Here is a 27058-nt window from a genome sequence, read left to right as displayed (position 1 = left end):
ATCTTATTTGTTATATGTCTGAATATGTTTCTCAATACGCTGACATTCCCTTATGCATGGTCTTTATAGCTCCTGAACTGTCTGTACAATAGTTATTTGCACAGCACCTTCCTGGCTTAATGTTTGGCCATTCCTTTTAGAGTTTTAGTTATTTTAACTTTCGGTGTGTTATGCAACATTTATATCATAGCATCATTGTTAAGGCATTCACGTAGGCATTCCTGTTTTTTTCTTATAGCATTCTTGTTCTAGTTTCTTTCGCGCCTCTATGCCCACCAATCCTGTATTCAAAACAAAGTCATTTGGAGGGGGTGGGCTTGTTCTATTCTCCCATTTGCATTATTAGTTTTACTAAGCAGACGTTGCATACTACTAATCCTTCTCTACTAATAGACAATTGATAACTGACAATGGACACTGACCCACATTCATAATATCGTTGTCTGGGATAAACGTCTTAGCTCTCTGGACATAGCGCTTCACTAAAATGAACATTTTCTGTTATTACTTTTTATTTCCTTATAGTTTGAATATTGTTTTTTGGTCTTTCATTCTCATAGTGTCAATATTTAAAGTTCATTCCTATCTATATTTATTAGATCCTCCCTGATGTTATTACGGAAGCAGCCAGATTTATCACAGCAGTTCATTATTGACTTTGAAAGGCTACGTTGTCATGCTTCATTGTCTGATTGTCACTCTAGTGAAACAACAAAGTTTTTGTAACTTTTATGAGATTCATCGGTAGCCCTACCTGCAGACGAATTAGTCAAGCATTTCGTATTTGTACTAGCTTAAAGTCTTAACTAGCTTAAAGTTGCATTGACTTGCGGCGCAGTGCGCTGGTGTCAACTTATGAAATGTAAGCTTGATTATATCTAATTATCCAAGATCTCTGCATTCATCAGTTCCAGCGAGTTGTACTAAATTTATATGATTATATAGCTGGTCGCCGCTGTTGAGTTCTGACTCCATAGCCATTCATTTTATGACTTGTTCTAAAATTAGCATCAATATAACAGCATCCGACTTAGCAGTTTCATGTCAGCTATGATAGCCTCTAACACCCAACAAGAATGTACATATGGTGTTAGGTTTTAGTGAACTGTCAATATTACAGCCTGATCTCACATGTTTATACTAATGCAGCTAGTAGACCTATGTATTTGTCAGTTTGAGACGGTCTGTGGTGCTCAATTGATGGTCATCCGGCCTTGTTACTGATGAAAGTGTATAGCTGACTGTTATACATCTTGTCCTTGTCTTTGCTAAATTGAATGTTGACATTCAACAGAGTACTTTTTGTGTTTTGGTCGGATAAGCTAGTCTAAATTTTACTGCAATCTTCTATGTCAACATTTGATGAGACATTGTAGAAACGTAAAAAAAAGCCATTTAGCAAATTCTACGTTCGCAGTTTCTCTTTATTGTCAGTAGTTTCTCTTTATTGTCAGTAGTTTCTCTTTATCGTCAGTTGTTTCTCTTTATCGTCAGTAGTTTCTCTTTATCGTCAGGAGTTTCTCTTTATTGTCAGTCTGTACTAAGTTTGGACTCTCATACAGTTATTGTACACTTATATGCGTGAGTATCCTGGTTACGGATCTTTTGCAGTGAGAATCCACTTCACCCGTTAACATGGCCTTGCTTCTTAGAATACAAGCTAATAGAAGACAACGCAACCAAGGTTTGTTTTACCAGACTATGTGCAGATGTTCGTGGAAACATTTGCTGCTCTGACATTAGTCAACAATAGCTGGAGTTGTACATTGTGTATCTGAATTAAGTTGCTTTTTTCTGGCATTTTTAATATTTATTTTGATCTGGTGTGTTGTATTTCCATTGAAATCAGTGAGTTATATATTCTGTTGGAGTGTTCTACAAAAGTTAAGTTGCGATGTGCTATTATTGAAGGTGGAAGAGGTTACCAAAGCTTTAGAATTCCACTTTCTTCTCGCCGACGTCTGCCAAGACGCTGAATCGTCTCTTATTAAGGCAAGATTATCATTATCTTTAAACTTTTGTAGATACCTTTAGCTCTTTTAGTAATAAGTACCAGCTATATGTGAGCTTTCTTAAGAGTAAGTAATCGTTGTCCCAGTCATTTTCCAATGTAAGTAGGCTTTTGCTCTCTGGGAAATATTGTCAAGGTATGTAACCAATGGATGCATGAACATTCTAAGATGTCATCTGTGTAACTGTAACGCTGGAGTTAAGTTGCTTCTTGTAATTATTTTATTCAGTTTTATTCACTTCTGTAAGTTCTTTCTGAGCCAAAAATTCTAGTTCATAATACTTGTAAAAGTAATTGTTCATTCGTCTGCAGCTAATGCGAAGTCATTAAATTTTTCCACAATGCTTGGTGTCATTCAGATGGCATTTACCGCGTAAATTGAACTATAAAATTGTTCTTTGCATAAGCAATTCAACTGTCCATATACCACTCTGAGTGAGCTGCAATAAGGTTTGCTCGTGATTGCGTAATGAACTGCCAAAGCTCCCTTGGCTCGTAAATTGGCAATGAGAAGCTGTTTTTACATTTCAAATGTATTAGTTTGTATTTGGCTTATTTGTTTGTAGGACATTTACGCATTTTATGCGCAAGAAACATCAGAGTTATCCAGTCCATGCCAGGCTTTTTTAGTATCCATACTGGTGAAAAAGCCAACACCAGCTACTCTACTTCTTGACTATCTACCTCTCAAGAATGTTACATTCCAGATGAACAATGTCACTCTAGATGCAATCGACCGTTGCATCACAGAGAAGGTAACTTCTTCATTTGTTTTTAAAAAAGCCGATTTTTTATTACCGCTCACCACAACTCCGTCGATGTCACCACAACTCTGTCGAGCGCGCCATAACTCTGTCGATGTTGCCATAACTCTGTCGATGTCACCACAACTCTGTCGATATCACCACAACTCTGTCGATGTCACCACAACCCTGTTGATGTCACCATAAGTCTGTCGATGTCACCATAACTCTGTCGACGTCACCACAACTCTGTCGACGTCACCACAACTCTGTCGACGTCACCACAACTCTGTCGACGTCACCACAACTCTGTCGACGTCACCACAACTCTGTCGATGCCATTTGCTGTTCTTATACTAATTGTTAATGTTATATAAATTGATAAAGAGTCTCATTGGCTAGATGTAAAAGTTCATGCTTTGCTTCATGAATCATTTTAATGCTAACCTTGAAAAATACCAAAAGCGACATCATTCATTGATTTACTAATTTTATGTTTGTTCTGAAAAGAAAATAGCTTGTGAGTTGCTTCAGCTTTTTTAAAGACAGTTGGGTCTGTTTGTCGTTGTTACAGAACCAAAGTTCGCTGCGAGAGCTTCTGGCTCGTGGAAAGTTAGAGCTAAATGTGGATGGGGCGAAAGACAGGCTTGAGGTGATACTTGCCAAAGCATTTGCTGACTGTCTTTTGACAGGTTGGTTCTAAAATGTTTCAGCCTGAAAGGATACTTTGACTCTAGCAATGAGGGTCTCTGAGCTTTTCCATCTTGGGTCATATTGAATGCATGAGATAATATTGACCACACAGTTTTATCCATGAGATAATATTGACCACACAGTATTATGTATGAGATAATATTGAGCACACAGTATTATGTATGAGATAATATTGACCACACTGTATTATGTATGAGATAATATTGACCACACTGTATTATGTATGAGATAATATTGACCACACAGTATTATGTATGAGATAATATTGACCACACAGTATTATGTATGAGATAATATTGAGCACACAGTATTATGTATGAGATAATATGGACCACACAGTATTATGTATGAGATAATTATATTGATCACACAATATTTGGCCAGATTACTTCTTACTAGGTGAAGATGAAAGATGGCTATCTTATGAGGATATAATGACTGCCTCAGCCAGTCGTTCTGACTTGCGCATCTACACCCTTGCACAGACATTGCACATGGATTCACTAGAAGAGTCTGATAAACAAGCATACAAATGGAGAGACATGGCTCTAAACATGCTCACAAGTCAGACACATTTTTTTGACACCCTCTTGGTGAGTGGTTGATCAGAGATTGCATGATTAGACTGTCCGCTAGATTTCATTAGTTCTAGTGACTGACAGAGATGCCTTAAGGTTGATTAGACTGTCTACTAAATTTCATTAGCTCAAGTTACTGATAGAGATGCCTTAAGGTTGATTAGACTGTCTACTAGATTTCATTAGTTCAAGTGACTGACAGAGATGCTTTAAGGTTGATTAGACTGTCTACTATATTTCATTAGCTCAAGTTACTGATAGAGATGCCTTAAGGTTGATTAGACTGTCTACTAGATTTCATTAGTTCAAGTGACTGACAGAGATGCTTTAAGGTTGATTAGACTGTCTACTATATTTCATTAGTTCAAATGACTGACATAGATGCTTTAAAGCTGATTAGACTGTCTACTAGATTTCATTAGTTCCAGTGACTGACAGAGGTGCCTTAAGGTTGATTAGACTGTCTACTATATTTCATTAGTTCAAATGACTGACATAGATGCTTTAAGGCTGATTAGACTGTCTACTAGATTTCATTAGTTCCAGTGACTGACAGAGGTGCCTTAAGGTTGATTAGACTGTCTACTAGATTTCATTAGTTCTAGTGACTGACAGAGATGCTTTAAGGTTGATTAGACTGTCTACTATATTTCATTAGTTCAAATGACTGACATAGATGCCTTAAGGTTGATTAGACTGTCTACTAGATTTCAATAGTTCAAGTGACTGACAGAGATGCTTTAAGGTTGATTAGACTGTCTACTAGATTTCATTAGTTCAAGTGACTGACAGAGATGCCTTAAGGTTGATTAGACTGTCTACTAGATTTCATTAGTTCAAGTGACTGACAGAGATGCTTTAAGGTTGATTAGACTGTCTACTATATTTCATTAGTTCAAATGACTGACATAGATGCCTTAAGGTTGATTAGACTGTCTACTAAATTTCATTAGCTCAAGTTACTGATAGAGATGCCTTAAGGTTGATTAGACTGTCTACTAGATTTCATTAGTTCAAGTGACTGACAGAGATGCTTTAAGGTTGATTAGACTGTCTACTAGATTTCATTAGTTCAAGTGACTGACAGAGATGCTTTAAGGTTGATTAGACTGTCTACTATATTTCATTAGTTCAAATGACTGACATAGATGCCTTAAGGTTGATTAGACTGTCTACTAGATTTCATTAGTTCAAGTGACTGACAGAGATGCTTTAAGGTTGATTAGACTGTCTACTATATTTCATTAGTTCAAGTGACTGACAGAGATGCTTTAAGGTTGATTAGACTGTCTACTATATTTCATTAGTTCAAATGACTGACATAGATGCCTTAAGGTTGATTAGACTGTCTACTAGATTTCAATAGTTCAAGTGACTGACAGAGATGCTTTAAGGTTGATTAGACTGTCTACTAGATTTCATTAGTTCAAGTGACTGACAGAGATGCCTTAAGGTTGATTAGACTGTCTACTAGATTTCATTAGTTCAAGTGACTGACAGAGATGCCTTAAGGCTGATTAGACTGTCTACTAGATTTCATTAGTTCAAGTGACTGACAGAGATGCTTTAAGGCTGATTAGACTGTCTACTAGATTTCATTAGTTCCAGTGACTGACAGAGATGCCTTAAGGTTGATTAGACTGTCTACTAAATTTCATTAGCTCAAGTTACTGATAGAGATGCCTTAAGGTTGATTAGACTGTCTACTAGATTTCATTAGTTCAAGTGACTGACAGAGATGCTTTAAGGTTGATTAGACTGTCTACTATATTTCATTAGTTCAAATGACTGACATAGATGCCTTAAGGTTGATTAGACTGTCTACTAGATTTCATTAGTTCAAGTGACTGACATAGATGCCTTAAGGTTGATTAGACTGTCTACTAGATTTTATTAGCTCAAGTGACTGATAGAGATGCCTTAAGGTTGATTAGACTGTCTACTATATTTCATTAGTTCAAGTGACTGATAGAGATGCCTTAAGGTTGATTAAACTGTCTACTAGATTTCATTAGTTCAAGTGACTGACAGAGATGCTTTAAGGTTGATTAGACTGTCTACTAGATTTCATTAGTTCAAGTGACTGACAGAGATGCCTTAAGGTTGATTAGACTGTCTACTAGATTTCATTAGTTTAAGTGACTGACAGAGATGCCTTAAGGTTGATTAGACTGTCTACTAGATTTTATTAGCTCAAGTGACTGATAGAGATGCCTTAAGGTTGATTAGACTGTCTACTATATTTCATTAGTTCAAGTGACTGATAGAGATGCCTTAAGGTTGATTAAACTGTCTACTAGATTTTATTAGTTCAAGTGACTGACATAGATGCTTTAAAGTTGATTAGACTGTCTACTAGATTTTATTAGTTCCAGTGACTGATAGAGATGCCTTAAGGTTGATTAGACTGTCTACTAGATTTTATTAGCTCAAGTGACTGATAGAGATGCCTTAAGGTTGATTAGACTGTCTACTATATTTCATTAGTTCAAGTGACTGATAGAGATGCCTTAAGGTTGATTAAACTGTCTACTAGATTTCATTAGTTCAAGTGACTGACATAGATGCTTTAAAGTTGATTAGACTGTCTACTAGATTTTATTAGTTCCAGTGACTGATAGAGATGCCTTAAGGTTGATTAGACTGTCTACTAGATTTCATTAGCTCAAGTGACTGACAGAGATGCTTTAAAGTTGATTAGACTGTCTACTAGATTTTATTAGTTCAAGTGACTGATAGAGATGCCTTAAGGTTGATTAGACTGTCTACTAGATTTCATTAGTTCAAGTGACTGACAGAGATTCCTTAAGGTTGATTAGACTGTCTACTAGATTTCATTAGTTCAAGTGACTGATAGAGATGCTTTAAGGTTGATTAGACTGTCTACTAGATTTCATTAGTTCAAGTGACTGACAGAGATGCTTTAAGGTTGATTAGACTGTCTACTAAATTTCATTAGCTCAAGTTACTGATAGAGATGCCTTAAGGTTGATTAGACTGTCTACTAGATTTCATTAGTTCAAGTGACTGACAGAGATGCCTTAAGGCTGATTAGACTGTCTACTAGATTTCATTAGTTCAAGTGACTGATAGAGATGCTTTAAGGTTGATTAGACTGTCTACTAGATTTCATTAGTTCAAGTGACTGACAGAGATGCTTTAAGGTTGATTAGACTGTCTACTAGATTTCATTAGTTCAAGTGACTGACATAGATGCCTTAAGGTTGATTAGACTGTCTACTAGATTTTATTAGCTCAAGTGACTGATAGAGATGCCTTAAGGTTGATTAGACTGTCTACTATATTTCATTAGTTCAAGTGACTGATAGAGATGCCTTAAGGTTGATTAAACTGTCTACTAGATTTCATTAGTTCAAGTGACTGACAGAGATGCTTTAAGGTTGATTAGACTGTCTACTAGATTTCATTAGTTCAAGTGACTGACAGAGATGCCTTAAGGTTGATTAGACTGTCTACTAGATTTCATTAGTTTAAGTGACTGACAGAGATGCCTTAAGGTTGATTAGACTGTCTACTAGATTTTATTAGCTCAAGTGACTGATAGAGATGCCTTAAGGTTGATTAGACTGTCTACTATATTTCATTAGTTCAAGTGACTGATAGAGATGCCTTAAGGTTGATTAAACTGTCTACTAGATTTTATTAGTTCAAGTGACTGACATAGATGCTTTAAAGTTGATTAGACTGTCTACTAGATTTTATTAGTTCCAGTGACTGATAGAGATGCCTTAAGGTTGATTAGACTGTCTACTAGATTTTATTAGCTCAAGTGACTGATAGAGATGCCTTAAGGTTGATTAGACTGTCTACTATATTTCATTAGTTCAAGTGACTGATAGAGATGCCTTAAGGTTGATTAAACTGTCTACTAGATTTCATTAGTTCAAGTGACTGATAGAGATGCTTTAAGGTTGATTAAACTGTCTACTAGATTTCATTAGTTCAAGTGACTGATAGAGATGCCTTAAAGTTGATTAGACTGTCTACTAGATTTCATTAGTTCAAGTGACTGACAGAGATGCTTTAAGGTTGATTAGACTGTCTACTAGATTTCATTAGTTCAAGTGACTGATAGAGATGCCTTAAGGTTGATTAAACTGTCTACTAGATTTCATTAGTTCAAGTGACTGATAGAGATGCTTTAAGGTTGATTAAACTGTCTACTAGATTTCATTAGTTCAAGTGACTGATAGAGATGCCTTAAGGTTGATCAGACTGTCTACTAGATTTCATTAGTTTAAGTGACTGACATAGATGCCTTAAAGTTGATTAGACTGTCTACTAGATTTCATTAGTTCAAGTGACTGATAGAGATGCTTTAAGGTTGATTAGACTGTCTACTAGATTTCATTAGTTCCAGTGACTGACATAGATGCCTTAAAGTTGATTAGACTGTCTACTAGATTTCATTAGTTTAAGTGACTGACAGAGATGCCTTAAGGTTGATTAGACTGTCTACTATATTTCATTAGTTCAAGTGACTGATAGAGATGCTTTAAGGTTGATTAGACTGTCTACTAGATTTCATTAGTTCAAGTGACTGACAGAGATGCTTTAAGGTTGATTAGACTGTCTACTATATTTCATTAGTTCAAGTGACTGACAGAGATGCCTTAAAGTTGATTAGACTGTCTACTAGATTTCATTAGTTCAAGTGACTGATAGAGATGCTTTAAGGTTGATTAGACTGTCTACTAGATTTCATTAGTTCAAGTGACTGACAGAGATGCTTTAAGGTTGATTAGACTGTCTACTAGATTTCATTAGTTCAAGTGACTGACATAGATGCCTTAAGGTTGATTAGACTGTCTACTATATTTTATTAGTTCAAGTGACTGATAGAGATGCTTTAAGGCTGATTAAACTGTCTACTAGATTTCATTAGTTCAAGTGACTGATAGAGATGCTTTAAGGCTGATTAGACTGTCTACTAGATTTCATTAGCTCAAGTGACTGACAGAGATGCTTTAAAGTTGATTAGACTGTCTACTAGATTTTATTAGTTCCAGTGACTGATAGAGATGCCTTAAGGTTGATTAGACTGTCTACTAGATTTCATTAGTTCAAGTGACTGACAGAGATGCCTTAAGGCTGATTAGACTGTCTACTAGATTTCATTAGTTCAAGTGACTGATAGAGATGCTTTAAGGTTGATTAGACTGTCTACTAGATTTCATTAGTTCAAGTGACTGACAGAGATGCTTTAAGGTTGATTAGACTGTCTACTAGATTTCATTAGTTCAAGTGACTGATAGAGATGCTTTAAGGTTGATTAGACTGTCTACTAGATTTCATTAGTTCAAGTGACTGACAGAGATGCCTTAAGGTTGATTAGACTGTCTACTAGATTTCATTAGTTCCAGTGACTGACAGAGATGCCTTAAGGTTGATTAGACTGTCTACTAGATTTCATTAGTTCAAGTGACTGACAGAGATGCCTTAAGGTTGATTAGACTGTCTACTAGATTTCATTAGTTCCAGTGACTGACAGAGGTGCCTTAAGGTTGATTAAACTGTCTACTAAATTTCATTAGCTCAAGTTACTGATAGAGATGCCTTAAGGTTGATTAGACTGTCTACTAGATTTCATTAGTTCAAGTGACTGACAGAGATGCTTTAAGGTTGATTAGACTGTCTACTATATTTCATTAGTTCAAATGACTGACATAGATGCCTTAAGGTTGATTAGACTGTCTACTAGATTTCAATACTTCAAGTGACTGACAGAGATGCTTTAAGGTTGATTAGACTGTCTACTAGATTTCATTAGTTCAAGTGACTGACAGAGATGCCTTAAGGTTGATTAGACTGTCTACTAGATTTCATTAGTTCAAGTGACTGACAGAGATGCCTTAAGGCTGATTAGACTGTCTACTAGATTTCATTAGTTCAAGTGACTGACAGAGATGCTTTAAGGCTGATTAGACTGTCTACTAGATTTCATTAGTTCCAGTGACTGACAGAGATGCCTTAAGGTTGATTAGACTGTCTACTAAATTTCATTAGCTCAAGTTACTGATAGAGATGCCTTAAGGTTGATTAGACTGTCTACTAGATTTCATTAGTTCAAGTGACTGACAGAGATGCTTTAAGGTTGATTAGACTGTCTACTATATTTCATTAGTTCAAATGACTGACATAGATGCCTTAAGGTTGATTAGACTGTCTACTAGATTTCATTAGTTCAAGTGACTGACATAGATGCCTTAAGGTTGATTAGACTGTCTACTAGATTTTATTAGCTCAAGTGACTGATAGAGATGCCTTAAGGTTGATTAGACTGTCTACTATATTTCATTAGTTCAAGTGACTGATAGAGATGCCTTAAGGTTGATTAAACTGTCTACTAGATTTCATTAGTTCAAGTGACTGACAGAGATGCTTTAAGGTTGATTAGACTGTCTACTAGATTTCATTAGTTCAAGTGACTGACAGAGATGCCTTAAGGTTGATTAGACTGTCTACTAGATTTCATTAGTTTAAGTGACTGACAGAGATGCCTTAAGGTTGATTAGACTGTCTACTAGATTTTATTAGCTCAAGTGACTGATAGAGATGCCTTAAGGTTGATTAGACTGTCTACTATATTTCATTAGTTCAAGTGACTGATAGAGATGCCTTAAGGTTGATTAAACTGTCTACTAGATTTTATTAGTTCAAGTGACTGACATAGATGCTTTAAAGTTGATTAGACTGTCTACTAGATTTTATTAGTTCCAGTGACTGATAGAGATGCCTTAAGGTTGATTAGACTGTCTACTAGATTTTATTAGCTCAAGTGACTGATAGAGATGCCTTAAGGTTGATTAGACTGTCTACTATATTTCATTAGTTCAAGTGACTGATAGAGATGCCTTAAGGTTGATTAAACTGTCTACTAGATTTCATTAGTTCAAGTGACTGACATAGATGCTTTAAAGTTGATTAGACTGTCTACTAGATTTTATTAGTTCCAGTGACTGATAGAGATGCCTTAAGGTTGATTAGACTGTCTACTAGATTTCATTAGCTCAAGTGACTGACAGAGATGCTTTAAAGTTGATTAGACTGTCTACTAGATTTTATTAGTTCAAGTGACTGATAGAGGTGCCTTAAGGTTGATTAGACTGTCTACTAGATTTCATTAGTTCAAGTGACTGACAGAGATTCCTTAAGGTTGATTAGACTGTCTACTAGATTTCATTAGTTCAAGTGACTGATAGAGATGCTTTAAGGTTGATTAGACTGTCTACTAGATTTCATTAGTTCAAGTGACTGACAGAGATGCTTTAAGGTTGATTAGACTGTCTACTAAATTTCATTAGCTCAAGTTACTGATAGAGATGCCTTAAGGTTGATTAGACTGTCTACTAGATTTCATTAGTTCAAGTGACTGACAGAGATGCCTTAAGGCTGATTAGACTGTCTACTAGATTTCATTAGTTCAAGTGACTGATAGAGATGCTTTAAGGTTGATTAGACTGTCTACTAGATTTCATTAGTTCAAGTGACTGACAGAGATGCTTTAAGGTTGATTAGACTGTCTACTAGATTTCATTAGTTCAAGTGACTGACATAGATGCCTTAAGGTTGATTAGACTGTCTACTAGATTTTATTAGCTCAAGTGACTGATAGAGATGCCTTAAGGTTGATTAGACTGTCTACTATATTTCATTAGTTCAAGTGACTGATAGAGATGCCTTAAGGTTGATTAAACTGTCTACTAGATTTCATTAGTTCAAGTGACTGACAGAGATGCTTTAAGGTTGATTAGACTGTCTACTAGATTTCATTAGTTCAAGTGACTGACAGAGATGCCTTAAGGTTGATTAGACTGTCTACTAGATTTCATTAGTTTAAGTGACTGACAGAGATGCCTTAAGGTTGATTAGACTGTCTACTAGATTTTATTAGCTCAAGTGACTGATAGAGATGCCTTAAGGTTGATTAGACTGTCTACTATATTTCATTAGTTCAAGTGACTGATAGAGATGCCTTAAGGTTGATTAAACTGTCTACTAGATTTTATTAGTTCAAGTGACTGACATAGATGCTTTAAAGTTGATTAGACTGTCTACTAGATTTTATTAGTTCCAGTGACTGATAGAGATGCCTTAAGGTTGATTAGACTGTCTACTAGATTTTATTAGCTCAAGTGACTGATAGAGATGCCTTAAGGTTGATTAGACTGTCTACTATATTTCATTAGTTCAAGTGACTGATAGAGATGCCTTAAGGTTGATTAAACTGTCTACTAGATTTCATTAGTTCAAGTGACTGATAGAGATGCTTTAAGGTTGATTAAACTGTCTACTAGATTTCATTAGTTCAAGTGACTGATAGAGATGCCTTAAAGTTGATTAGACTGTCTACTAGATTTCATTAGTTCAAGTGACTGACAGAGATGCTTTAAGGTTGATTAGACTGTCTACTAGATTTCATTAGTTCAAGTGACTGATAGAGATGCCTTAAGGTTGATTAAACTGTCTACTAGATTTCATTAGTTCAAGTGACTGATAGAGATGCTTTAAGGTTGATTAAACTGTCTACTAGATTTCATTAGTTCAAGTGACTGATAGAGATGCCTTAAGGTTGATCAGACTGTCTACTAGATTTCATTAGTTTAAGTGACTGACATAGATGCTTTAAAGTTGATTAGACTGTCTACTAGATTTTATTAGTTCCAGTGACTGACAGAGATGCCTTAAAGTTGATTAGACTGTCTACTAGATTTCATTAGTTCAAGTGACTGATAGAGATGCTTTAAGGTTGATTAGACTGTCTACTAGATTTCATTAGTTCCAGTGACTGACATAGATGCCTTAAAGTTGATTAGACTGTCTACTAGATTTCATTAGTTTAAGTGACTGACAGAGATGCCTTAAGGTTGATTAGACTGTCTACTATATTTCATTAGTTCAAGTGACTGATAGAGATGCTTTAAGGTTGATTAGACTGTCTACTAGATTTCATTAGTTCAAGTGACTGACAGAGATGCTTTAAGGTTGATTAGACTGTCTACTATATTTCATTAGTTCAAGTGACTGACAGAGATGCCTTAAAGTTGATTAGACTGTCTACTAGATTTCATTAGTTCAAGTGACTGATAGAGATGCTTTAAGGTTGATTAGACTGTCTACTAGATTTCATTAGTTCAAGTGACTGACAGAGATGCTTTAAGGTTGATTAGACTGTCTACTAGATTTCATTAGTTCAAGTGACTGACATAGATGCCTTAAGGTTGATTAGACTGTCTACTATATTTTATTAGTTCAAGTGACTGATAGAGATGCTTTAAGGCTGATTAAACTGTCTACTAGATTTCATTAGTTCAAGTGACTGATAGAGATGCTTTAAGGCTGATTAGACTGTCTACTAGATTTCATTAGCTCAAGTGACTGACAGAGATGCTTTAAAGTTGATTAGACTGTCTACTAGATTTTATTAGTTCCAGTGACTGATAGAGATGCCTTAAGGTTGATTAGACTGTCTACTAGATTTCATTAGTTCAAGTGACTGACAGAGATGCCTTAAGGCTGATTAGACTGTCTACTAGATTTCATTAGTTCAAGTGACTGATAGAGATGCTTTAAGGTTGATTAGACTGTCTACTAGATTTCATTAGTTCAAGTGACTGACAGAGATGCTTTAAGGTTGATTAGACTGTCTACTAGATTTCATTAGTTCAAGTGACTGACATAGATGCTTTAAGGTTGATTAGACTGTCTACTAGATTTCATTAGTTCAAGTGACTGACAGAGATGCCTTAAGGTTGATTAGACTGTCTACTAGATTTCATTAGTTCCAGTGACTGACAGAGATGCCTTAAGGTTGATTAGACTGTCTACTAGATTTCATTAGCTCAAGTGACTGACAGAGATGCTTTAAAGTTGATTAGACTGTCTACTAGATTTTATTAGTTCAAGTGACTGATAGAGATGCCTTAAGGTTGATTAGACTGTCTACTAGATTTCATTAGTTCAAGTGACTGACAGAGATGCCTTAAGGTTGATTAGACTGTTTACTATATTTCATTAGTTCAAGTGACTGATAGAGATGCTTTAAGGTTGATTAGACTGTCTACTAGATTTCATTAGTTCAAGTGACTGACATAGATGCCTTAAGGTTGATTAGACTGTCTACTAGATTTCATTAGTTCAAGTGACTGATAGAGATGCCTTAAGGTTGATTAGACTGTCTACTAGATTTCATTAGTTCAAGTGACTGACAGAGATGCCTTAAGGTTGATTAGACTGTTTACTATATTTCATTAGTTCAAGTGACTGATAGAGATGCTTTAAGGTTGATTAGACTGTCTACTAGATTTCATTAGTTCAAGTGACTGACATAGATGCCTTAAGGTTGATTAGACTGTCTACTAGATTTCATTAGTTCAAGTGACTGACAGAGATGCTTTAAGGTTGATTAGACTGTCTACTAGATTTCATTAGTTCAAGTGACTGATAGAGATGCCTTAAGGTTGATTAGACTGTCTACTAGATTTCATTAGTTCAAGTGACTGACATAGATGCTTTAAGGCTGATTAGACTGTCTACTAGATTTCATTAGCTCAAGTGACTGACAGAGATGCTTTAAAGTTGATTAGACTGTCTACTAGATTTTATTAGTTCAAGTGACTGATAGAGATGCCTTAAGGTTGATTAGACTGTCTACTAGATTTCATTAGTTCAAGTGACTGACAGAGATGCCTTAAGGTTGATTAGACTGTTTACTATATTTCATTAGTTCAAGTGACTGATAGAGATGCTTTAAGGTTGATTAGACTGTCTACTAGATTTCATTAGTTCAAGTGACTGACATAGATGCCTTAAGGTTGATTAGACTGTCTACTAGATTTCATTAGTTCAAGTGACTGATAGAGATGCCTTAAGGTTGATTAGACTGTCTACTAGATTTCATTAGTTCAAGTGACTGACAGAGATGCCTTAAGGTTGATTAGACTGTTTACTATATTTCATTAGTTCAAGTGACTGATAGAGATGCTTTAAGGTTGATTAGACTGTCTACTAGATTTCATTAGTTCAAGTGACTGACATAGATGCCTTAAGGTTGATTAGACTGTCTACTAGATTTCATTAGCTCAAGTGACTGATAGAGATGCTTTAAGGTTGATTAGACTGTCTACTAGATTTCATTAGTTCAAGTGACTGACAGAGATGCTTTAAGGTTGATTAGACTGTCTACTATATTTTATTAGTTCAAGTGACTGACAGAGATGCCTTAAGGTTGATTAGACTGTTTACTATATTTCATTAGTTCAAGTGACTGATAGAGATGCTTTAAGGTTGATTAGACTGTTTACTATATTTCATTAGCTCAAGTGACTGATAGAGATGCCTTAAGGTTGATTAGACTGTTTACTATATTTCATTAGCTCAAGTGACTGACAGAAATGCCTTAAGGTTGATTAGACTGTCTACTATATTTCATTAGTTCAAGTGACTGACAGAGATGCCTTAAGGTTGATTAGACTGTCTACTAGATTTTATTAGTTCAAGTGACTGACAGAGATGCCTTAAGGTTGATTAGACTGTTTACTATATTTCATTAGCTCAAGTGACTGACAGAAATGCCTTAAGGTTGATTAGACTGTCTACTATATTTCATTAGTTCAAGTGACTGACATGATGCTTTAAGGTTGATTAGACTGTCTACTAGATTTCATTAGTTCAAGTGACTGACAGAGATGCCTTAAGGTTGATTAGACTGTCTACTAGATTTCATTAGTTCAAGTGACTGACAGAGATGCCTTAAGGTTGATTAGACTGTTTACTATATTTCATTAGTTCAAGTGACTGATAGAGATGCTTTAAGGTTGATTAGACTGTCTACTAGATTTCATTAGTTCAAGTGACTGACAGAGATGCCTTAGGTTGATTAGACTGTCTACTAGATTTCATTAGCTCAAGTGACTGATAGAGATGCCTTAAGGTTGATTAGACTGTCTACTAGATTTCATTAGTTCAAGTGACTGACAGAGATGCCTTAAGGCTGATTAGACTGTCTACTAGATTTCATTAGTTCAAGTGACTGACAGAGATGCTTTAAGGTTGATTAGACTGTCTACTAGATTTCATTAGTTCAAGTGACTGACAGAGATGCCTTAAGGTTGATTAGACTGTTTACTATATTTCATTAGTTCAAGTGACTGACAGAGATGCCTTAAGGCTGATTAGACTGTCTACTAGATTTCATTAGTTCAAGTGACTGATAGAGATGCTTTAAGGTTGATTAGACTGTCTACTAGATTTCATTAGTTCAAGTGACTGACAGAGATGCTTTAAGGTTGATTAGACTGTCTACTATATTTCATTAGTTCAAGTGACTGACATAGATGCCTTAAGGCTGATTAGACTGTCTACTAGATTTCATTAGTTCAAGTGACTGACAGAGATGCCTTAAGGTTGATTAGACTGTCTACTAGATTTCATTAGTTCAAGTGACTGACAGAGATGCCTTAAGGCTGATTAGACTGTCTACTAGATTTCATTAGTTCAAGTGACTGACAGAGATGCCTTAAGGTTGATTAGACTGTCTACTATATTTCATTAGTTCAAGTGACTGACAGAGATGCCTTAAGGTTGATTAGACTGTCTACTAGATTTCATTAGTTTAAGTGACTGACATAGATGCTTTAAGGTTGATTAGACTGTCTACTAGATTTCATTAGTTTAAGTGACTGACATAGATGCTTTAAGGCTGATTAGACTGTCTACTAGATTTCATTAGTTTAAGTGACTGACAGAGATGCCTTAAGGTTGATTAGACTGTCTACTAGATTTCATTAGTTCAAGTGACTGACAGAGATGCCTTAAGGTTGATTAGACTGTCTACTAGATTTCATTAGTTCAAGTGACTGACAGAGATGCCTTAAGGTTGATTAGACTGTCTACTATATTTCATTAGCTCAAGTGACTGACAGAGATGCTTTAAGGTTGATTAGACTGTCTACTAGATTTCATTAGTTCAAGTGACTGATAGAGATGCTTTAAGGTTGATTAGACTGTCTACTAGATTTCATTAGTTCCAGTGACTGATAGAGATGCTTTAAGGCTGATTAGACTGTCTACTAGATTTCATTAGTTCAAGTGACTGACAGAGATGCCTTAAGGCTGATTAGACTGTCTACTATATTTCATTAGCTCAAGTGACTGACAGAGATGCTTTAAGGTTGATTAGACTGTCTACTATATTTCATTAGTTCCAGTGGCTGACAGAGATGCTTTAAGGTTGATTAGACTGTCTACTAGATTTCATTAGTTCAAGTGACTGATAGAGATGCCTTAAGGTTGATTAAACTGTCTACTAGATTTCATTAGTTCAAGTGACTGACATAGATGCCTTAAGGTTGATTAGACTGTCTACTAGATTTCATTAGTTCCAGTGACTGATAGAGATGCCTTAAGGTTGATTAGACTGTCTACTAGATTTCATTAGTTCAAGTGACTGACATAGATGCTTTAAGGTTGATTAGACTGTCTACTAGATTTCATTAGTTCAAGTGACTGACAGAGATGCTTTAAGGTTGATTAGACTGTCTACTATATTTCATTAGTTCCAGTGGCTGACAGAGATGCTTTAAGGTTGATTAGACTGTCTACTAGATTTCATTAGTTCAAGTGACTGACATAGATGCCTTAAGGTTGATTAAACTGTCTACTAGATTTCATTAGTTCAAGTGACTGACAGATATGCTTTAAGGTTGATTAGACTGTCTACTAGATTTCATTAGTTCAAGTGACTGACATAGATGCCTTAAGGTTGATTAGACTGTCTACTAGATTTCATTAGTTCCAGTGACTGATAGAGATGCCTTAAGGTTGATTAGACTGTCTACTAGATTTCATTAGTTCAAGTGACTGACAGAGATGCTTTAAAGTTGATTAGACTGTCTACTAGATTTCATTAGTTCAAGTGACTGACATAGATGCTTTAAGGTTGATTAGACTGTCTACTAGATTTCATTAGTTCAAGTGACTGACATAGATGCCTTAAGGTTGATTAGACTGTCTACTATATTTCATTAGTTCAAGTGACTGACAGAGATGCCTTAAGGTTGATTAGACTGTCTACTATATTTCATTAGTTCCAGTGGCTGACAGAGATGCTTTAAGGTTGATTAGACTGTCTACTAGATTTCATTAGTTCAAGTGACTGACAGAGATGCCTTAAGGTTGATTAAACTGTCTACTAGATTTCATTAGTTCAAGTGACTGATAGAGATGCTTTAAGGTTGATTAGACTGTCTACTAGATTTCATTAGTTCAAGTGACTGACATAGATGCTTTAAGGTTGATTAGACTGTCTACTAGATTTCATTAGTTCAAGTGACTGACATAGATGCCTTAAGGTTGATTAGACTGTCTACTATATTTCATTAGTTCCAGTGACTGACAGAGATGCTTTAAGGCTGATTAGACTGTCTACTAGATTTCATTAGTTCAAGTGACTGACAGAGATGCCTTAAGGCTGATTAGACTGTCTACTATATTTCATTAGTTCAAGTGACTGACAGAGATGCCTTAAGGTTGATTAGACTGTCTACTATATTTCATTAGTTCCAGTGGCTGACAGAGATGCTTTAAGGTTGATTAGACTGTCTACTAGATTTCATTAGTTCAAGTGACTGACATAGATGCTTTAAGGTTGATTAGACTGTCTACTAGATTTCATTAGTTCAAGTGACTGACATAGATGCCTTAAGGTTGATTAGACTGTCTACTATATTTCATTAGTTCAAGTGACTGACAGAGATGCCTTAAGGTTGATTAGACTGTCTACTAGATTTCATTAGTTCAAGTGACTGACAGAGATGCCTTAAGGTTGATTAGACTGTCTACTAGATTTCATTAGTTCAAGTGACTGATAGAGATGCTTTAAGGCTGATTAGACTGTCTACTAGATTTCATTAGTTCAAGTGACTGACAGAAATGCTTTAAGGTTGATTAGACTGTCTACTATATTTCATTAGTTTAAGTGACTGACATAGATGCCTTAAGGTTGATTAGACTGTCTACTAGATTTCATTAGTTCAAGTGACTGACAGAGATGCTTTAAGGTTGATTAGACTGTCTACTAGATTTCATTAGTTCAAGTGACTGATAGAGATGCTTTAAGGCTGATTAGACTGTCTACTAGATTTCATTAGTTCAAGTGACTGACATAGATGCTTTAAGGTTGATTAGACTGTCTACTATATTTCATTAGTTCAAGTGACTGACAGAGATGCCTTAAGGTTGATTAGACTGTCTACTAGATTTCATTAGTTCAAGTGACTGACAGAGATGCCTTAAGGTTGATTAGACTGTCTACTAGATTTCATTAGTTCAAGTGACTGACAGAGATGCTTTAAGGTTGATTAGACTGTCTACTAGATTTCATTAGTTCAAGTGACTGATAGAGATGCTTTAAGGCTGATTAGACCTTCTACTAGATTTCATTAGTTCCAGTGACTGACATAGATGCCTTAAGGTTGATTAGACTGTCTACTAGATTTCATTAGTTCAAGTGACTGACAGAGATGCTTTAAGGTTGATTAGACTGTCTACTAGATTTCATTAGTTCAAGTGACTGACATAGATGCTTTAAGGTTGATTAGACTGTCTACTAGATTTCATTAGTTCAAGTGACTGACATAGATGCCTTAAGGTTGATTAGACTGTCTACTATATTTCATTAGTTCAAGTGACTGACAGAGATGCCTTAAGGTTGATTAGACTGTCTACTAGATTTCATTAGTTCAAGTGACTGACAGAGATGCCTTAAGGTTGATTAAACTGTCTACTAGATTTCATTAGTTCAAGTGACTGACAGAGATGCTTTAAGGTTGATTAGACTGTCTACTAGATTTCATTAGTTCTAGTGACTGACAGAGATGCCTTAAGGCTGATTAGACTGTCTACTATATTTCATTAGTTCAAGTGACTGACATAGATGCCTTAAGGTTGATTAGACTGTCTACTAGATTTCATTAGTTCAAGTGACTGATAGAGATGCCTTAAGGTTGATTAAACTGTCTACTATATTTCATTAGTTCAAGTGACTGACATAGATGCCTTAAGGTTGATTAGACTGTCTACTATATTTCATTAGTTCAAGTGACTGACATAGATGCCTTAAGGTTGATTAGACTGTCTACTAGATTTCATTAGTTCTAGTGACTGACAGAGATGCCTTAAGGCTGATTAGACTGTCTACTATATTTCATTAGTTCAAGTGACTGACATAGATGCCTTAAGGTTGATTAGACTGTCTACTATATTTCATTAGTTCAAGTGACTGACATAGATGCCTTAAGGTTGATTAAACTGTCTACTAGATTTCATTAGTTCAAGTGACTGACAGAGATGCCTTAAGGTTGATTAGACTGTCTACTAGATTTCATTAGTTCAAGTGACTGACAGAGGTGCCTTAAGGTTGATTAGACTGTCCGCTAGATTTCATTAGTTTAAGTGACTGACAGAGATGCCTTAAGGTTGGTTAGACTGTCTACTAGATTTCATTAGTTCAAGTGACTGACAGAGATGCTTTAAGGCTGATTAGACTGTCTACTAGATTTCATTAGTTCAAGTGACTGACAGAGATGCCTTTAGGTTGATTAGACTGTCTACTAGATTTCATTAGTTCAAGTGACTGATAGAGATGCTTTAAGGTTGATTAGACTGTCTACTAGATTTCATTAGCTCAAGTGACTGATAGAGATGCCTTAAGGTTGATTAGACTGTCTACTAGATTTTATTAGTTCAAGTGACTGACAGAGATGCTTTAAGGTTGATTAGACTGTCTACTAGATTTCATTAGTTCAAGTGACTGACATAGATGCCTTAAGGTTGATTAGACTGTCTACTATATTTCATTAGTTCAAGTGACTGACAGAGATGCCTTAAGGTTGATTAGACTGTCTACTAGATTTCATTAGCTCAAGTGACTGATAGAGATGCCCTAAGGTTGATTAGACTGTCTACTAGATTTTATTAGTTCAAGTGACTGACAGAGATGCTTTAAGGTTGATTAGACTGTCTACTAGATTTCATTAGTTCAAGTGACTGACATAGATGCCTTAAGGTTGATTAGACTGTCTACTATATTTCATTAGTTCAAGTGACTGACAGAGATGCCTTAAGGTTGATTAGACTGTCTACTAGATTTCATTAGCTCAAGTGACTGATAGAGATGCCCTAAGGTTGATTAGACTGTCTACTAGATTTCATTAGTTCCAGTGACTGACAGAGATGCTTTAAGGTTGATTAGACTGTCTACTAGATTTCATTAGTTCAAGTGACTGACATAGATGCCTTAAGGTTGATTAGACTGTCTACTATATTTCATTAGTTCAAGTGGCTGATAGAGATGCTTTAAGGTTGATTAGACTGTCTACTAGATTTCATTAGCTCAAGTGACTGATAGAGATGCCCTAAGGTTGATTAGACTGTCTACTAGATTTTATTAGTTCAAGTGACTGACAGAGATGCTTTAAGGTTGATTAGACTGTCTACTAGATTTCATTAGTTCAAGTGACTGACATAGATGCCTTAAGGTTGATTAGACTGTCTACTATATTTCATTAGTTCAAGTGACTGACAGAGATGCCTTAAGGTTGATTAGACTGTCTACTAGATTTCATTAGCTCAAGTGACTGATAGAGATGCTTTAAGGTTGATTAGACTGTCTACTAGATTTCATTAGTTCAAGTGACTGACATAGATGCTTTAAGGTTGATTAGACTGTCTACTAGATTTCATTAGTTCAAGTGACTGACAGAGATGCTTTAAGGTTGATTAGACTGTCTACTAGATTTCATTAGTTCAAGTGACTGACATAGATGCCTTAAGGTTGATTAGACTGTCTACTATATTTCATTAGTTCAAGTGACTGACAGAGATGCTTTAAGGTTGATTAGACTGTCTACTAGATTTCATTAGTTCAAGTGACTGACAGAGATGCTTTAAGGTTGATTAGACTGTCTACTAGATTTCATTAGTTCAAGTGACTGACATAGATGCCTTAAGGTTGATTAGACTGTCTACTATATTTCATTAGTTCAAGTGACTGACAGAGATGCCTTAAGGTTGATTAGACTGTCTACTAGATTTCATTAGCTCAAGTGACTGATAGAGATGCTTTAAGGTTGATTAGACTGTCTACTAGATTTCATTAGTTCAAGTGACTGACATAGATGCTTTAAGGTTGATTAGACTGTCTACTAGATTTCATTAGTTCAAGTGACTGACATAGATGCCTTAAGGTTGATTAGACTGTCTACTATATTTCATTAGTTCAAGTGACTGACAGAGATGCCTTAAGGTTGATTAGACTGTCTACTAGATTTCATTAGTTCCAGTGACTGACAGAGATGCTTTAAGGTTGATTAGACTGTCTACTAGATTTCATTAGTTCAAGTGACTGACATAGATGCCTTAAGGTTGATTAGACTGTCTACTATATTTCATTAGTTCAAGTGACTGACAGAGATGCCTTAAGGTTGATTAGACTGTCTACTATATTTCATTAGTTCAAGTTACTGACAGAAATGCCTTAAGGTTGATTAGACTGTCTACTAGATTTCATTAGTTCAAGTGACTGACAGAGGTGCCTTAAGGTTGATTAGACTGTCTACTAGATTTCATTAGTTCAAGTGACTGACATAGATGCCTTAAGGTTGATTAGACTGTCTACTATATTTCATTAGTTCAAGTGGCTGATAGAGATGCTTTAAGGTTGATTAGACTGTCTACTAGATTTCATTAGCTCAAGTGACTGATAGAGATGCCCTAAGGTTGATTAGACTGTCTACTAGATTTTATTAGTTCAAGTGACTGACAGAGATGCTTTAAGGTTGATTAGACTGTCTACTAGATTTCATTAGTTCAAGTGACTGACATAGATGCCTTAAGGTTGATTAGACTGTCTACTATATTTCATTAGTTCAAGTGACTGACAGAGATGCCTTAAGGTTGATTAGACTGTCTACTAGATTTCATTAGCTCAAGTGACTGATAGAGATGCTTTAAGGTTGATTAGACTGTCTACTAGATTTCATTAGTTCAAGTGACTGACATAGATGCTTTAAGGTTGATTAGACTGTCTACTAGATTTCATTAGTTCAAGTGACTGACAGAGATGCTTTAAGGTTGATTAGACTGTCTACTAGATTTCATTAGTTCAAGTGACTGACATAGATGCCTTAAGGTTGATTAGACTGTCTACTATATTTCATTAGTTCAAGTGACTGACAGAGATGCTTTAAGGTTGATTAGACTGTCTACTAGATTTCATTAGTTCAAGTGACTGACAGAGATGCTTTAAGGTTGATTAGACTGTCTACTAGATTTCATTAGTTCAAGTGACTGACATAGATGCCTTAAGGTTGATTAGACTGTCTACTATATTTCATTAGTTCAAGTGACTGACAGAGATGCCTTAAGGTTGATTAGACTGTCTACTAGATTTCATTAGCTCAAGTGACTGATAGAGATGCTTTAAGGTTGATTAGACTGTCTACTAGATTTCATTAGTTCAAGTGACTGACATAGATGCTTTAAGGTTGATTAGACTGTCTACTAGATTTCATTAGTTCAAGTGACTGACATAGATGCCTTAAGGTTGATTAGACTGTCTACTATATTTCATTAGTTCAAGTGACTGACAGAGATGCCTTAAGGTTGATTAGACTGTCTACTAGATTTCATTAGTTCCAGTGACTGACAGAGATGCTTTAAGGTTGATTAGACTGTCTACTAGATTTCATTAGTTCAAGTGACTGACATAGATGCCTTAAGGTTGATTAGACTGTCTACTATATTTCATTAGTTCAAGTGACTGACAGAGATGCCTTAAGGTTGATTAGACTGTCTACTATATTTCATTAGTTCAAGTTACTGACAGAAATGCCTTAAGGTTGATTAGACTGTCTACTAGATTTCATTAGTTCAAGTGACTGACAGAGGTGCCTTAAGGTTGATTAGACTGTCCGCTAGATTTCATTAGTTCAAGTGACTGACATAGATGCCTTAAGGTTGATTAGACTGTCTACTATATTTCATTAGTTCAAGTGACTGACATAGATGCCTTAAGGTTGATTAGACTGTCTACTAGATTTCATTAGTTCTAGTGACTGACAGAGATGCCTTAAGGCTGATTAGACTGTCTACTATATTTCATTAGTTCAAGTGACTGACATAGATGCCTTAAGGTTGATTAGACTGTCTACTATATTTCATTAGTTCAAGTGACTGACATAGATGCCTTAAGGTTGATTAAACTGTCTACTAGATTTCATTAGTTCAAGTGACTGACAGAGATGCCTTAAGGTTGATTAGACTGTCTACTAGATTTCATTAGTTCAAGTGACTGACAGAGGTGCCTTAAGGTTGATTAGACTGTCCGCTAGATTTCATTAGTTTAAGTGACTGACAGAGATGCCTTAAGGTTGGTTAGACTGTCTACTAGATTTCATTAGTTCAAGTGACTGACAGAGATGCTTTAAGGCTGATTAGACTGTCTACTAGATTTCATTAGTTCAAGTGACTGACAGAGATGCCTTTAGGTTGATTAGACTGTCTACTAGATTTCATTAGTTCAAGTGACTGATAGAGATGCTTTAAGGTTGATTAGACTGTCTACTAGATTTCATTAGCTCAAGTGACTGATAGAGATGCCTTAAGGTTGATTAGACTGTCTACTAGATTTTATTAGTTCAAGTGACTGACAGAGATGCTTTAAGGTTGATTAGACTGTCTACTAGATTTCATTAGTTCAAGTGACTGACATAGATGCCTTAAGGTTGATTAGACTGTCTACTATATTTCATTAGTTCAAGTGACTGACAGAGATGCCTTAAGGTTGATTAGACTGTCTACTAGATTTCATTAGCTCAAGTGACTGATAGAGATGCCCTAAGGTTGATTAGACTGTCTACTAGATTTTATTAGTTCAAGTGACTGACAGAGATGCTTTAAGGTTGATTAGACTGTCTACTAGATTTCATTAGTTCAAGTGACTGACATAGATGCCTTAAGGTTGATTAGACTGTCTACTATATTTCATTAGTTCAAGTGACTGACAGAGATGCCTTAAGGTTGATTAGACTGTCTACTAGATTTCATTAGCTCAAGTGACTGATAGAGATGCCCTAAGGTTGATTAGACTGTCTACTAGATTTCATTAGTTCCAGTGACTGACAGAGATGCTTTAAGGTTGATTAGACTGTCTACTAGATTTCATTAGTTCAAGTGACTGACATAGATGCCTTAAGGTTGATTAGACTGTCTACTATATTTCATTAGTTCAAGTGGCTGATAGAGATGCTTTAAGGTTGATTAGACTGTCTACTAGATTTCATTAGCTCAAGTGACTGATAGAGATGCCCTAAGGTTGATTAGACTGTCTACTAGATTTTATTAGTTCAAGTGACTGACAGAGATGCTTTAAGGTTGATTAGACTGTCTACTAGATTTCATTAGTTCAAGTGACTGACATAGATGCCTTAAGGTTGATTAGACTGTCTACTATATTTCATTAGTTCAAGTGACTGACAGAGATGCCTTAAGGTTGATTAGACTGTCTACTAGATTTCATTAGCTCAAGTGACTGATAGAGATGCTTTAAGGTTGATTAGACTGTCTACTAGATTTCATTAGTTCAAGTGACTGACATAGATGCTTTAAGGTTGATTAGACTGTCTACTAGATTTCATTAGTTCAAGTGACTGACAGAGATGCTTTAAGGTTGATTAGACTGTCTACTAGATTTCATTAGTTCAAGTGACTGACATAGATGCCTTAAGGTTGATTAGACTGTCTACTATATTTCATTAGTTCAAGTGACTGACAGAGATGCTTTAAGGTTGATTAGACTGTCTACTAGATTTCATTAGTTCAAGTGACTGACAGAGATGCTTTAAGGTTGATTAGACTGTCTACTAGATTTCATTAGTTCAAGTGACTGACATAGATGCCTTAAGGTTGATTAGACTGTCTACTATATTTCATTAGTTCAAGTGACTGACAGAGATGCCTTAAGGTTGATTAGACTGTCTACTAGATTTCATTAGCTCAAGTGACTGATAGAGATGCTTTAAGGTTGATTAGACTGTCTACTAGATTTCATTAGTTCAAGTGACTGACATAGATGCTTTAAGGTTGATTAGACTGTCTACTAGATTTCATTAGTTCAAGTGACTGACATAGATGCCTTAAGGTTGATTAGACTGTCTACTATATTTCATTAGTTCAAGTGACTGACAGAGATGCCTTAAGGTTGATTAGACTGTCTACTAGATTTCATTAGTTCCAGTGACTGACAGAGATGCTTTAAGGTTGATTAGACTGTCTACTAGATTTCATTAGTTCAAGTGACTGACATAGATGCCTTAAGGTTGATTAGACTGTCTACTATATTTCATTAGTTCAAGTGACTGACAGAGATGCCTTAAGGTTGATTAGACTGTCTACTATATTTCATTAGTTCAAGTTACTGACAGAAATGCCTTAAGGTTGATTAGACTGTCTACTAGATTTCATTAGTTCAAGTGACTGACAGAGGTGCCTTAAGGTTGATTAGACTGTCCGCTAGATTTCATTAGTTCAAGTGACTGACATAGATGCCTTAAGGTTGATTAGACTGTCTACTATATTTCATTAGTTCAAGTGACTGACAGAGATGCTTTAAGGCTGATTAGACTGTCTACTATATTTCATTAGTTCAAGTGACTGACATAGATGCCTTAAGGTTGATTAGACTGTCTACTATATTTCATTAGTTCAAGTGACTGACAGAGATGCCTTAAGGTTGATTAGACTGTCTACTATATTTCATTAGTTCAAGTTACTGACAGAAATGCCTTAAGGTTGATTAGACTGTCTACTAGATTTCATTAGTTCAAGTGACTGACAGAGGTGCCTTAAGGTTGATTAGACTGTCCGCTAGATTTCATTAGTTCAAGTGACTGACATAGATGCCTTAAGGTTGATTAGACTGTCTACTATATTTC

At 35.6% G+C, this 27058-nt stretch overlaps 1 protein-coding gene across 1 annotated transcript in view; it reads left to right on the top strand.

Annotated features, from left to right (window-relative positions):
- The window catches only part of LOC137400360 (zinc finger FYVE domain-containing protein 26-like), a 95321-nt gene that overhangs the window by 3443 nt on the left and 64820 nt on the right, over nucleotides 1-27058 (top strand). Inside the window, exons 2-6 of the mRNA XM_068086689.1 lie at nucleotides 1612-1684; nucleotides 1912-1992; nucleotides 2578-2766; nucleotides 3329-3446; nucleotides 3868-4061. Coding sequence (XP_067942790.1) covers nucleotides 1612-1684; nucleotides 1912-1992; nucleotides 2578-2766; nucleotides 3329-3446; nucleotides 3868-4061 — 655 coding nt within the window. The remainder of the gene's footprint in view (nucleotides 1-1611; nucleotides 1685-1911; nucleotides 1993-2577; nucleotides 2767-3328; nucleotides 3447-3867; nucleotides 4062-27058) is intronic.

The sequence above is a fragment of the Watersipora subatra genome, chromosome 7, assembly GCF_963576615.1.
Source record: "Watersipora subatra chromosome 7, tzWatSuba1.1, whole genome shotgun sequence".
Lineage (NCBI taxonomy): Eukaryota > Metazoa > Bryozoa > Gymnolaemata > Cheilostomatida > Watersiporidae > Watersipora > Watersipora subatra.
This window is presented reverse-complemented; position numbering and strand designations above follow the sequence as displayed.